We start from the raw sequence: 13025 nt of genomic DNA on the forward strand, positions 1-13025 counted from the left end.
AGTTTATAATCTACATGGAAAGTGTTGCTATTCTTGCTTTTAACTAGTCTAGAGCTGAAACAATAATCGATTATTAATCGATTACTAAATGAACTACTTTGATAAACAAAATTAATCGGTTTGAAGCTTTTTCATGATTAAAACAAGATTTCGGATTGTTTCAGCTTCTTAGATGTGAATAATTGATAGTTTATTTGCTCATCATTTCCAGGTTTGACAAACACTGATTTAGTGTGGACCAAACGATTACTCAATTAATCATGAAAATATTGTTAGTTGCAGCTCTAGACTAGTGCTATTATTTGACTCGTATACTGTATTCACAGGTTGAACAGTGTGGAAATAAAGTAAGAGAGACAAGGTTGAGATGGTTTGGTCACGTGCAGAGGAGGGACAGTGATTATATTGGACGAGGGATGTTGAAGATGGAGCCGCCGGGCAGGAGGAGAAGAGGAAGACCTATGGAGAAGGTTCATGGATGTTGTGAAGGAGGACATGAGGACAGCGGGTGTAACAGAAGAGGACACAAGAGAGAGGACATGATGGAGGCAAATGATGATCTGCTGTCGCGACCCCTAGAGGGAGAAGTGGAAAGAAGAAGACGAAGGAGAAGAACAGGCAGAAGTGTAACCAGAACAGGCCTCACCTCCAGACTGCTTTTTTGATTCTTTTTTAACTGTGTTGTCACACTGTCCAGAAATGTATGGCAAACATTTTCTCCCCATCCTTTTAAATCTTCACTTCCCTCATCTATGTCTTGATCAGAACATCATCATATCAGATATTTATTATTCACAAAGCAAAATAATTGATCAAATTTAGAATAAAAAAGGTTTGAAAGAGTGAAGTTGAAGTGGACTCTCCAGATGGACTTACACCAGAGGCTGATGAAAGGCAGCTGTTGTTGCTATGATGTCCCTGGTGTAACTCAATGAAAAACAACAGAGTCCCAGGAAACACAGTTAGTGAGCTAAGAATGATCTAGTGGTCAGTGTGGGCCGATCTCATGGGAGTCACTTAAACGCTGTGAATAATAAAAGGAAAAACATTTTGCAATGTCCTCAGAGGTCAAGTAATAGAACATTCAACAACACAAATCTGGGCCCTACTTCACACACAGGCAGTAAATGTTAGGCCACTGATTCCAAGAGACTGGGTCAGGGCCCATAGATGTTTGGGCCATGACAATCACCACACTGGACTGCAGCCATACAGACCAGAATGTCAGCTTGACACGGCACAGGCATATATCAGTGTACGCCTGTTGAAAACAGGACTTTAGATCCTATAAGTGATTTTACGACTGGTTGCCAACTTGGTCTTCACACATCAAATGACAATTCAGACAATATAAAAATGTTGACTATCTTCATTTAGAAAACATTGCAATCCACTTTTAGGGGGGTGGGAATCCCAGGATTTCTCACTATGCGATACGAGATACGCGGTCCATGATATCAATATTATCACAATACACCAATTCTGTGATAATCGATATATTGCAAGACAATCGTTTAGCGATACATCACCATATCTGTCTCACAGAAGAAAACAAATGTCCGTGAAAAGTTCAAAGTGCAGGATTTCTCTATTTATTCACAACATGAAGAACAAAGTGCATAATGTGGATGAGGCATCTCTTAACGTAGCTTTATCCACCATTATTCCGCAGTAAATTCCCTCTTCTTCATCCAGGTAACTTTCTGTCAATCATTTGAGCAGCGCCACCATGAGGAGACATGAAGAAGTGACGACCAGTGAGTGAAACTGGCTAGAAACTGGAGTCCCTTAATTTGTACATTTTTTTAAAATACCTATATTTGCCCTGGCAAATCTCTTCTTCCTTGGGGCCATGACCTACAAATGCAGAAAATGTCATGCAAATTCATCCTTCACCTTTGGAGTGATGCTGCTCACAGTCAGAAAATAAATAAAAAATAAATACATTTATTAAAAAGTAGCCAAAAACATTATCTCCTTGGCGATGGTAACAATGTCAGAGTACACCAATGAACACAAAATACAGCTTGTGTTTAAAGGTACAGCGTGTAAAAGGACCTATTGACGCTTTTCCACTACATAGTCCCAGCTCGACACGGTTTGGTTGGTTTTCCATTACAATATAGTACCACCTCAGTGTGGGTGGAGTTATCACTGCACGACTGCATGAAACTGGCATGACTTTCACACAACAAACTAGTGACTTGTAAAGCAGTTGTTTCAATGTGCTGAATCATTAGAATCAGTTCATTAAAAAGATTAGTTCAGTAATTCCTGCATGACCGGAGCACAGACACAGTCAGTGAATACAGCGGCAGGGTTTGTGATGCGGCTCACCGCTTGCGATCACCGCTTTCAGTTGTCGCTAAAGACTCCTCTTTTCACTGTGGAGATGTTAGACATTTCCTTGGAGATTTAACATTTAACTGATCTGACTAATCAGTGACTAATCAGTGGAAGGTAGTCTGTCGACATCACGTATAGTATCGGCTCAGCTCGCTGGAACCTTGCCAGAGCTGGTACTAAAAAAATGTACTATCACTAATGGATAAGCAAAATAAAAACCTGTGCCGAGTGTGTGTTCTTCATGGTAAAGTGCCATAAGTAGCCTTCAGTTGCCCATTACAGTATTATGTTGTAAAAACATAATACTGTAATCCCCCAACAAACTATAAGGGTGGACACAGAGGAGCTGTACACACTAAGATCGGCATGGTGGGCACCGTGACCTTCTCTGTGCGCTACAGCTCGAAATCCCTGCCTGCATTCACCTTCCAGGTGTCCGACCATGGTGCCAACCTCCTTGGGTTTGATCTGTTCTGCGGCATGGGCTTCTCCATCACGGACAACACAGGCGCCACCATACTGACGGTGACCACGCCTTGACAGCAATGCTGGCCGTCGCTCTTTGCTGGCCTGGGCTGTCGCACCGCTTTCAATCATCAGCTCCTCATTGACCCAGCAGTGTCCCCTGTCATTCAATCTCTACGTCGGCTACCCCTGGCCCTACAGCTCTCTTCCCCACCGGTGCTCGCCCACTATGATCTGCAGAGCCCAAAATTTGTGACCTGTGACACCTCTAATGCCGCAGTTGGTGCTGTTCTGTCTTAACTCCAGCAAGGGGGTGAACGCCCAGTGGCGTTTGCTTCAAGGTCACTCACTCCAGCTGAGCAGAAGTACTCTGTAGATGAGAGGGAAGTGCTGGCTTGTGTCTGGGCATGTGAACGGTGGCATATGTACCTGTACAGACGTCACTTCACGCTGCGGACAGACCACCAGGTCCTTACAGCCCTGCTGGCCACGACGGGATCGGGACACAAGCCACTTCGCCTCTACCAGTGGTCTGAGAGGTTGCAGGCATACAATTTCACCACACAGTTCACGCCTGGTCGGGACAACGTTGTGGCAGACCTGCTCTCCAGAGTCAAGCTTAAGTCTGTTGAAGATGTTGCCCAGGACCCTTCAGAGACGGAGCTTGTCCTCATGCTGCACACACCCCTCCAAGGAGCCATTTCCCTGCAGGAGCTCTAAGACGCGTCTGCACAGGATTCTGTCCTCAATCAGCTCCGCACTTTCAGTGCAAAGTGGTCCCAAGCGCCTTGAGGGTGCACATCCTTGCCATGGTGCATGAGGGTCACCTGGGTGTTGTTAGAGTCAAGCAACGCTGCAGGGGCTTGGTCTGGTGGCCAGGCATCGACAGGGATGTGCAGACTATGGTGAAAGACTGTACAGCTTGCCTCACCAGCGGAAAGACAGGCCTGCCCCCACCTCCGCCCCTGCAGCCCCTGCCGTGGCCACCAACACCGTGGACCCACATCCAGGTGGACATCTGCGGTGAACTTCACGGCATCCCTCAGCACCAACGCTTCCTCCTGGAGGCCTACGACCTTCACTCTAAGTGGCCCGAGGTGCTGCCCACCGGTTCCGTCACTGCCAGTGTGGTCACTGGTTTCCTCTCTTCTCTGTTTGCCCGTTGAGGTGTGCCCGATACCATCACAACTGATAATGGGCCCCAGTTCATCTCGGCTGATTTCTCTTCCTTCCTGGCAGGGAGGGGAATTAAACACATTAAGACGGCCTTTTACCACCCTCAGGCTAATGGTGGCGTGGAGCGGTTCAACCAGACCCTCAAGAATGGGCTCAGAGCACACCTAGCAGGCAGCCTCCCGTTCTTATCAGCACTACAGAGCACCCTGCTTCATTACAGGGCTACGTCACACGCCACGACAGGCAGTTCTCCAGCCCTCCTCTCCTCCTCCCCTGGATCACCTACGTCCTCAGAGGGGTGACACTCCAGCAGCAGCACCCTCACTAAGCAGAAGAGTGGCAGAGCAGCAGCGTTGCATGAAGCAGCGATTTGACAGGAAGCATCGGGTGAAGGGCCCTTCACTTGGTGTGTTAGATTGTGCCCGGATCCGTCGACCCAGTTAGTCCCATAAGCTGCTTTCATTCTGGTCTGCGCCACAGCAAATCACCACACAGCTGGGACCAGCGACCTTTCGCCTGGCTGATGGTTCACGCTGGCACGCCAGCCGTCTTAGACTGGTGAAACCACTGTCCACCTCTGACCAAGAAGCTGCGGCTGACCAACGGCACACAGTTACGAGGTGGGACTTCCTGGGAGACCAACCTGAAATCCCAGTTGGGCAACCGCCTGAAGCAGATTTGCCGGCTGAACCTCTGCAGCCCAATCTCCGCCCATTTCGGGTCCACCGGACGCCTCTTTACCTCAGGGACTATGATACCGGTTGAAAAAAAAAAAAAGCTAGTGCATTGCCTGTTATGTGGCAGAATAATCCACAAGGCTTTGCCGTTAATCCGGCAGTCTACCCGAGTTATCCAGTCAGGTTGGCCATGTTCAGGCTAATGTACAGTTCAGGTTGTTTTTGTATGTGTTCTTATGAGGGGGGGGGGTTAAGTGAAGGTAGTGAAGTCGCATGAGTGTGACGCTATAATATGGAGGCGCCCCGAGTGTGATGTAATGTGTACGTTGTCAATAAAACACCGTGAGCACACAGTCGTGTCTGTGAATTTGTGGACATAACACCCTCCATAACAGACTTGACTATTTAAATATGAAAGGCTCATCCTGGTGTAATCAAAAACTGACATTTCTGAAAAGAATATAATTGCACCTCAATTTAAAAACAGTTAACGATGCTAACTACTGATTGGAATCGGTATCGGTAAGTATCTGTCCGATATTGGTCAAAATCACTGGATCGGATCTTGGACAGATACAAATGTAAATTGCGACACAATCCACGGACTATAAAAATCTAAAATAAAAAATAGAGCAAAAGCATTTAAACTCAACCATGTTTGGGCTGTTAGTCACAACAATATTTGTAACAGTCAGAGAATTATGTCTTTGAAATGACTCGGCATAAATGTGTTGTTAACAGCTTCAGAGTTCATCAATGGTATATAATTGCTGTATCGGACTAGTATCAGTATCTGTAGATACTCGAGATTGTGATATCGGTATCGGTATTGGAATCGTACACAAAAAGTGGTACCTTCCCAACTCTAATGTTAACCCCAGAACTGTACAAACCCTTCCAGCACACATTAGGGTGGATGGGGAGGTTGAAGCCAGTTGTTTGTGGCATTACATCATCTTTGACATAAACATAGTCTCCTCTGGTTTATTCCAGCTCACTGATTGGACCGTCTGAATTCATGTCCTCAGCAGCACATTGCCGGCTGTTGCCAGTAAACAGTATAAAACTGTGTCAGGGTGACAGTACGGACTGTTAGTGATGGACTAACACAACTCTTTGTAAATGTAAATAATGCAGGAAAGAACTTTGAATATGATGGATAATGTTTCAGTCATTTTTATGTTTACTCTGACGGGGTTTAATGGCACAGCAAACCACAGAGTCACTCTCTTTGCTCTCACCCTGCTGTGCTATGGTGTGATTTGGCTGGCAAACATGACCATTATTGTGACAATCTGTATGGACAAATCTCTTCACGAGCCCATGTACATCTTCCTATGTAACCTGTGCATCAATGGACTCTATGGGACTACAGGTTTTTATCCAAAATTACTCAGTGATCTTTTGTCTTCCACTCATGTTATCTCTTACAGTGGATGTCTCCTGCAGGGCTTTGTGGTTCACTCTTCAGTTTGTGCAGATGTAACTATTCTAGCATTAATGGCCTTTGACAGATATGTGGCTCTGTGTCAGCCTCTGACATACAACTCTGTGATGACGAAGGGAAGAATATGTGTCTTTCTGTCCATCGCTTGGCTTGTACCCATTTATTTGATGTTGCAAGGGACAATAGCAACATCATTAGCACGAGTGTGTGGCTCACATATACCAAGAATCTACTGTATTAATTATTTTGTCAATAGACTCGCTTGTACTGCCTCATTAGCCAGTGCTGTTATTCCGGGATTTAACTACACCATTTATGTGCTGCATTTCTTTTCTATTGTGTGGTCTTACATCCACCTGATCAAAGAATGCATCATTTCCAGTGAGAACAGAAGCAAGTTTATGCAAACATGTCTGCCACATCTCTTCTGTCTCACTATCTTATTTGTAAGTATGTTTTTTGACTTGTTGTACATACGATTTGGCAACAACAGAATATCACACCATGTCGGGAATTTCATGTCCATTGAATTTCTCATCATCCCTCCCATCTTCAACCCCCTGATATACGGTTTGAAGTTGACACAAATAAGAAAAAAGATCACGCAATTTTTCATCAGAAAGAAGTAAAGTTCATGTTGTATGTCGTCGTCTGCCTTGTTGAAGTGCAAGGAAGGAACGTATAAGAAATATTTTTGTCATTTTCTGTTATAATCTTGCATCTATTTTTCAGTTTTAATGGATGCACTAACACTGTTATGTAGCATACATATAGTGAATGTTACTGTGTTGATTAGATAGTTTATAATCTACATGGAAAGTGTTGCTATTCTTGCTTTTAACTAGTCTAGAGCTGAAACAATAATCGATTATTAATCGATTACTAAATGAACTACTTTGATAAACAAAATTAATCGGTTTGAAGCTTTTTCATGATTAAATCAAGATTTCGGATTGTTTCAGCTTCTTGGATGTGAATAATTTATAGTTTATTTGCTCATCATTTCCAGGTTTGACAAACACTGATTTAGTGTGGACCAAACGATTACTCGATTAATCGTTAAAAAATATTGTTAGTTGCAGCTCTAAACTAGTGCTATTATTTGACTCGTATACTGTATTCACAGGTTGAACAGTTTGGAAATAAAGTAAGAGAAAAGGTTGAGATGGTTTGGTCACGTGCAGAGGAGGGACAGTGATTATATTGGACGAGGGATGTTGAAGATGGAGCTGCCGGGCAGGAGGAGAAGAGGAAGACCTACGGAGAAGGTTCATGGATGTTGTGAAGGAGGACATGAAGACAGCGGGTGTAACAGAAGAGGACACAAGAGAGAGGACATGATGGAGGCAGATGATGATCTGCTGTCGCGACCCCGAGAGGGAGAAGTGGAAAGAAGAAGATGAAGGAGAAGAACAGGCAGAAGTGTAACCAGAACAGGCCTCACCTCCAGACTGCTTTATTGATTCTTTTTTAACTGTGTTGTCACACACTGTCCAGAAATGTATGGCAAAACATTTTCTCCCCATCCTTTTAAATCTTCACTTCCCTCATCTATGTTTAAACCCCAATGAACACAAATAAAATCACAGCCATGCTAAATGTGTCTTGATCAGAACATCATCATCATATCAGATGGCAAAATTCACACGGCAAAATAAATGATCAAATTTAGAATAAAAAAAAGTTTGAAAGAGTGCTGTTGTCTATGCCTACAGAGAGGGGAAAAGTATGGTGGCCTGTAGGGAGAAGCTTCCCAGCAGCAAAATAGCAGACACATAGTAAAAAATTGCATATGTTACCTTCACTGAGTTCATCTTCAAACTCTCAGCACCATATACCAGGGATTTTACCCTGGTATATACATTAAGTAAATGTGCAATTAAAGTAAATTAAGCAATTGAATATTTGGGAAAAAACATGGTATCTTCATCAAAATGTCTTCCTTCTGATGTTAGACTACTTTGAACAGATTATCTGGTCATGGGACACATCAGCATATTAAATATGGTTGATGTTTACGACTGAACAGCAATTGGGGCGTGAGCAGAACTTCGCAATAACCACTGAGAGCAAGTTTTGTTTAGAACTGTAACTTGTACAAGTCAAAGTTGATTCCGTCTTCTCAGCCATGACTTCATCCACAGTTGTTTTTGTGTTTCTCAGCACAAAACATCTCACGCACACTGACTACGCTGACAGTCCACCTCCATGTCTTTATATTGTGATGTCACATTAAATCACATGAGTTTCTGTGAGATCCCAAATCCCTGGAATCTCCTCCCTGAAATTGTTTGAAAACAGGAGCATTTCCCTCTACAGCACAAAAATTGGGACGACTGTAAAATAACGTCAACAATGTGAGGCAAAAGCACACAAAATAAATGACAGAATAAAACACAAATACTGTTAAACTTCCCATAAGTGTTACTCACCAAGCCAGGCTGTTTACACAACATTAAAGCTTATGAGTAGATAAATGTAGGAAACACAGAGCTGTGTGTTCATTTCATTTACCTTCAGGTGCAGGTTTCTTGTAAATATGAGAGGAAGCCAACAAACATTTCCTGGTTTAATGGTGATGTCATGGCTGACATCACTGGACCAAACCAAATGGAGGGTTTTAGGTAGGTAGCTAGATAGCTACCTACCTACCTATCTAATTGGCCCTAGCTAGCTAGCTAGCTAGATAGCTACCTACCTACCTATCTAATTGGCCCTAGCTAGGTAGGTACATAGATAGATAGATAGATAGATAGATAGATAGATAGATAGATAGATAGATAGATAGATTATAATAATTATAGGGTTGTATGAAATTGCTTGGCGTGTGAGAGCCACTTGCGGCTCGGACTTTAAATGTACAAACAACTATTTCTTCAGGGTTAGTCTCCTATGAATTGTTTTATTTTTCAAGATACTAGAAACAAAAACTAACCGTGAAAAACACGATAATATAAGTTTTATTTGACAGAGATGCCATTCACCCTGTTGTAAATAATCGTGCAGACATTATTTGAAGGTGGAAATCCTACATTGTGTGAATTAAGAAAGTGAATGACCTAATTCCATATTTTAGTTTTTATTGCATTTTTCAAAAAGTGTCCCAGCTTTTCTGGAGAGGGACTTCGTAGTTCATTCGAGTTTGAATTCTCTGATGTTGTGATGACATCATTAAAGCTGTTATATATTGATCTTGTGGGAGGAGAACAGAGTCAGACCAGACCAGACACCACTGTCTGTCACATTCTTCTTTACATTTGAACATTATGGGAACTTGAGGATGTTTAAACTGTGAAAATTGAATCTGCTATCATGGATAATGTTTCGTTTGTGAGAGTTTTAACTCTGTCAGGCTTCAACGAGACGTCTAACTACAGAATGACTCTGTTTTCTTTCACTTTACTCTATTACTGTTTGATTCTGTTCTGCAACATCTGCCTCATCACCATCATTATACTGGATGAAAACCTGCATGAACCTATGTATGTGTTATTGTGCAGCCTTTTCATTAATGGACTTTATGGGACCACAGGTTTCTACCCCAAGTTTCTTTTAGATCTACTCTCGTCTTCTGCAGAAATCTCATATGAAGGCTGTCTTTTGCAGGCGTTCATCATGTACTCGTTCGCTTGCTGTGACTTGTCTATTCTGGCAGTTATGGCGTACGACAGGTATCTGGCCATATGTCGACCACTGCATTATCGCTCTCTGATGTCTAAGAGGAGGCTCGCTCAGCTGGTTTGTTTCTCCTGGTTAACGCCCTTCTGTATTTTCTCCATCAGTATTATACTGACATCTACAGTCAAGTTATGTGGTTCGAGAATTCAGAAAATCTTTTGTGTGAACTGGCTCATTTACAAACTCGCTTGCAGTGACTCTAACACTGTTTGGAACAATATTGTCTCGTATGTAACCATTATAGTTTATGTGCTGCATGGTGTTTTCATAGTGTGGACCTACATGCATCTGGTCAAAAAGAGTGTGAGGTCTAAAGATGACAGGGTGAAGTTCATGCAGACATGTGTGCCCCATTTAATTTCCTTATCAACGTTCCTTGTGATCATCGTGTTTGATTTGATGTACTCACGGTTTGGCTCCACAGATTTGCCACAGGGCCTTCAAAACTTCATCGCTACAGAATTTCTCATTATTCCTCCGCTCATGAATCCTCTCATATATGGATTCAAACTCACCAAAATACGGAACAGAATTTTGTACATCGTTCATTCTGGAAGAAAGTGACTTCTTCCTCTCTGATTGAGATTTTTGCATTTAGATGTGTGTTTTTTCATGTTGTAGCTTGTTTAACATGATTAATTCATACTGTAGAATAATTAAGAAGAACATCGAACCTCTGATTTTCTTCCAATTTGTTGAATTTAATAGATGTTTCTGGTTTTGCCTGTGTATAAAATTCAAATAGTGCATTTACTGAAGTGATACATCACCTCTGTCACGCATTAATGTGATATCAGAAGATTCTCTGTAACATAAAGATACGGTTTAACTATTAGACGGTTTAACATAAAGGTTTTTGCCTCACATAATAATTAATCATAATAAAATTGCACATGGAATTTTTCCTCTGCTTGAAACATCACCTTTTTGTTTATATTATTGTGCATGTTAGAGCAGGAAAACATGAATATTTCAAAAATGTCAGCACATGTGTCTTCCTGGAGAAACTATAAAGTAGCCATTATTTAAAAATATAAAATATTTCACATGTTACTTTTGGTGAAAAATACAGTCTTTTGCAAAAACCTAGAACCACTGCAATTGCCCAGGATTGTTTAGAGAGAGAAGTTGCCATGAACACGAGTGAGTGAAATAGTTTTTTTACACAGAGAGATACTTGGATGTTGTGAGTTAAATAATCTGTATTTATATTGTGTTTCTCTCGTCTTGATGACCACTCAGAGCTGCTTTACTATTTAAAATGCTGCCATTCACTCATTCATCATCACATCTTTCATACCTCTGCTGACACGCGGGGGGGTTAAGTGTCAGGCTGAAAATATCGTCAACATTTTGCCACATTTTTAATGTTAACTTTTTCCACATTCACAGCAATATTTGTTAACTTGTACATATATTAAGTAGTTCAAATATTAAATGTTACACCTAAATGTTAAATACTAAAGCAACAACAACAAATTGCATTGGACATGTCTGGTTTATTTATTTCCTTTGGGGGAAAAGAGCCAACTCTCAGCTGTTGTGATGTTGTTATCAAAGCTCTTATTAAGAGGAGAGTCACAGCAGAGAGGACAGTTCACTACAAAGAGCAAACATTGAACCTGTTTCCGTGTACATGTTGTTCTGATGTTGGTTCCAAACATCTTCAGCACATTTGGAACACTCTTACAGATGCTGTGATACAGCTGAATTTGTGCTGAGGGAGATTTGTGAATATGGATAATGTTTCGTTTGTGAGAGTTTTAACTCTGTCAGGCTTCAACGAGACGTCTAACTACAGAATGACTCTGTTTTCTTTCACTTTACTCTATTACTGTTTGATTCTGTTCTGCAACATCTGCCTCATCACCATCATTATACTGGATGAAAACCTGCATGAACCTATGTATGTGTTATTGTGCAGCTTTTTCATTAATGGACTTTATGGGACCACAGGTTTCTACCCCAAGTTTCTTTTAGATCTACTCTCGTCTCCTGCAGAAATCTCATATGAAGGCTGTCTTTTGCAGGCGTTCATCATGTACTCGTTCGCCTGCTGTGACTTGTCTATTCTGGCAGTTATGGCCTACGACAGGTATCTGGCCATATGTCGACCACTGCACTATCGCTCTCTGATGTCTAAGAGGAGGCTCGCTCTGCTGGTTTGTTTCTCCTGGTTAACGCCGCTCTCTGTGTTTGCCATCAACGTTCTGCTCTCGTCCAGGCTGAAGTTATGTGGCTCAAACCTGCACAAAGTCTTCTGTGTGAACTGGGTAATCGTTCAACTCGCCTGTTCGGACGCCGACACGGTGCCAAACAGTTTGGTTTCATATGTCATCATAATAGTTTATGTGCTGCACGGTGTTTTCATAGTGTGGACCTACATGCATCTGGTCAAAAAGAGTGTGAGGTCTAAAGATGACAGGGTGAAGTTCATGCAGACATGTGTGCCCCATTTAATTTCCTTATCAACGTTCCTTGTGATCATCGTGTTTGATTTGATGTACATGCGTTTCGGCTCCACAGATTTGCCACAGGGCCTTCAAAACTTCATCGCGATAGAATTTCTCCTCATTCCGCCGCTCATGAATCCTCTCATATATGGATTCAAACTCACCAAAATACGGAACAGAATTTTGTACATCATTCATTCTGGAAGAAAGTGACTTTGTCTCATCCACCACTTTATTAGGTACAAATAACACCAAATGAATTGGTCAGCGAGTGTATATAATTTCTATCAATTCACCCTGATTAAATATTTATCTAAAATGACTGGTACACACCAGAGACTGTACCATTTAACTTTTTTTAGTTCATTTAGAATAGACTTGTGTTTCATTGTTTTAAGGGAATTTAGAAAAAGCCCTTAGTCTGGCCCAGTTTTGTTTTATTGCTTTGATTAACTTGTCTGGTCTGTCCTCACTGTTCACACAACTGTTATGTTAATTCACTTTAATCATACTTTAAAACTGATGTTCTTTGTACATGTACTTGGCTTCATTATTTGATTATATTGTGTGCAAACTCATGTTTTGTTTGTATTTGTACTTTTTATTAACCCTTAGAACACAGAGCATTACGGCTGCTTTTTTCCATTATTAAGTTTAAACGTACAGTATATAGATGTTATAAGAATGTGCAATATAGAGTGTCTTATATCTTTTTTTTTAACCACAACCTAGGCAATCTGATGAAAAAAAAAAAGGTTTATTTTCACCAACCATATGAGCAAA

At 41.6% G+C, this 13025-nt stretch overlaps 3 protein-coding genes across 3 annotated transcripts; all 3 read left to right on the forward strand.

Moving 5' to 3' along the window:
- The first annotated feature begins 5772 nt into the window (after nt 1-5772).
- On the forward strand, nt 5773-7006 carry LOC122765202 (olfactory receptor 4Q2-like). Its single transcript, XM_044019342.1, has one exon. It carries the CDS (start codon nt 5796-5798, stop codon nt 6738-6740), a length of 945 nt encoding a protein of 314 aa, XP_043875277.1. The 5' UTR covers nt 5773-5795; the 3' UTR covers nt 6741-7006.
- A 2335-nt stretch (nt 7007-9341) lies between these two features.
- On the forward strand, nt 9342-12820 carry LOC122786263 (olfactory receptor 142-like). Its single transcript, XM_044052422.1, has 2 exons — nt 9342-10329; nt 12432-12820. Exons 1-2 carry the CDS (start codon nt 9424-9426, stop codon nt 12453-12455), a joined length of 930 nt encoding a protein of 309 aa, XP_043908357.1. The 5' UTR covers nt 9342-9423; the 3' UTR covers nt 12456-12820.
- On the forward strand, nt 10764-12820 carry LOC122786251 (olfactory receptor 2C3-like). Its single transcript, XM_044052413.1, has one exon. The coding sequence runs from the start codon at nt 11526-11528 to the stop codon at nt 12453-12455; it is 930 nt and encodes a 309-aa protein (XP_043908348.1). The 5' UTR covers nt 10764-11525; the 3' UTR covers nt 12456-12820.
- Nucleotides 12821-13025: the final 205 nt, after the last annotated feature.

Source organism: Solea senegalensis, linkage group LG2 (genome assembly GCF_019176455.1).
Source record: "Solea senegalensis isolate Sse05_10M linkage group LG2, IFAPA_SoseM_1, whole genome shotgun sequence".
In the NCBI taxonomy this organism is placed as follows: Eukaryota; Metazoa; Chordata; class Actinopteri; order Pleuronectiformes; family Soleidae; genus Solea; species Solea senegalensis.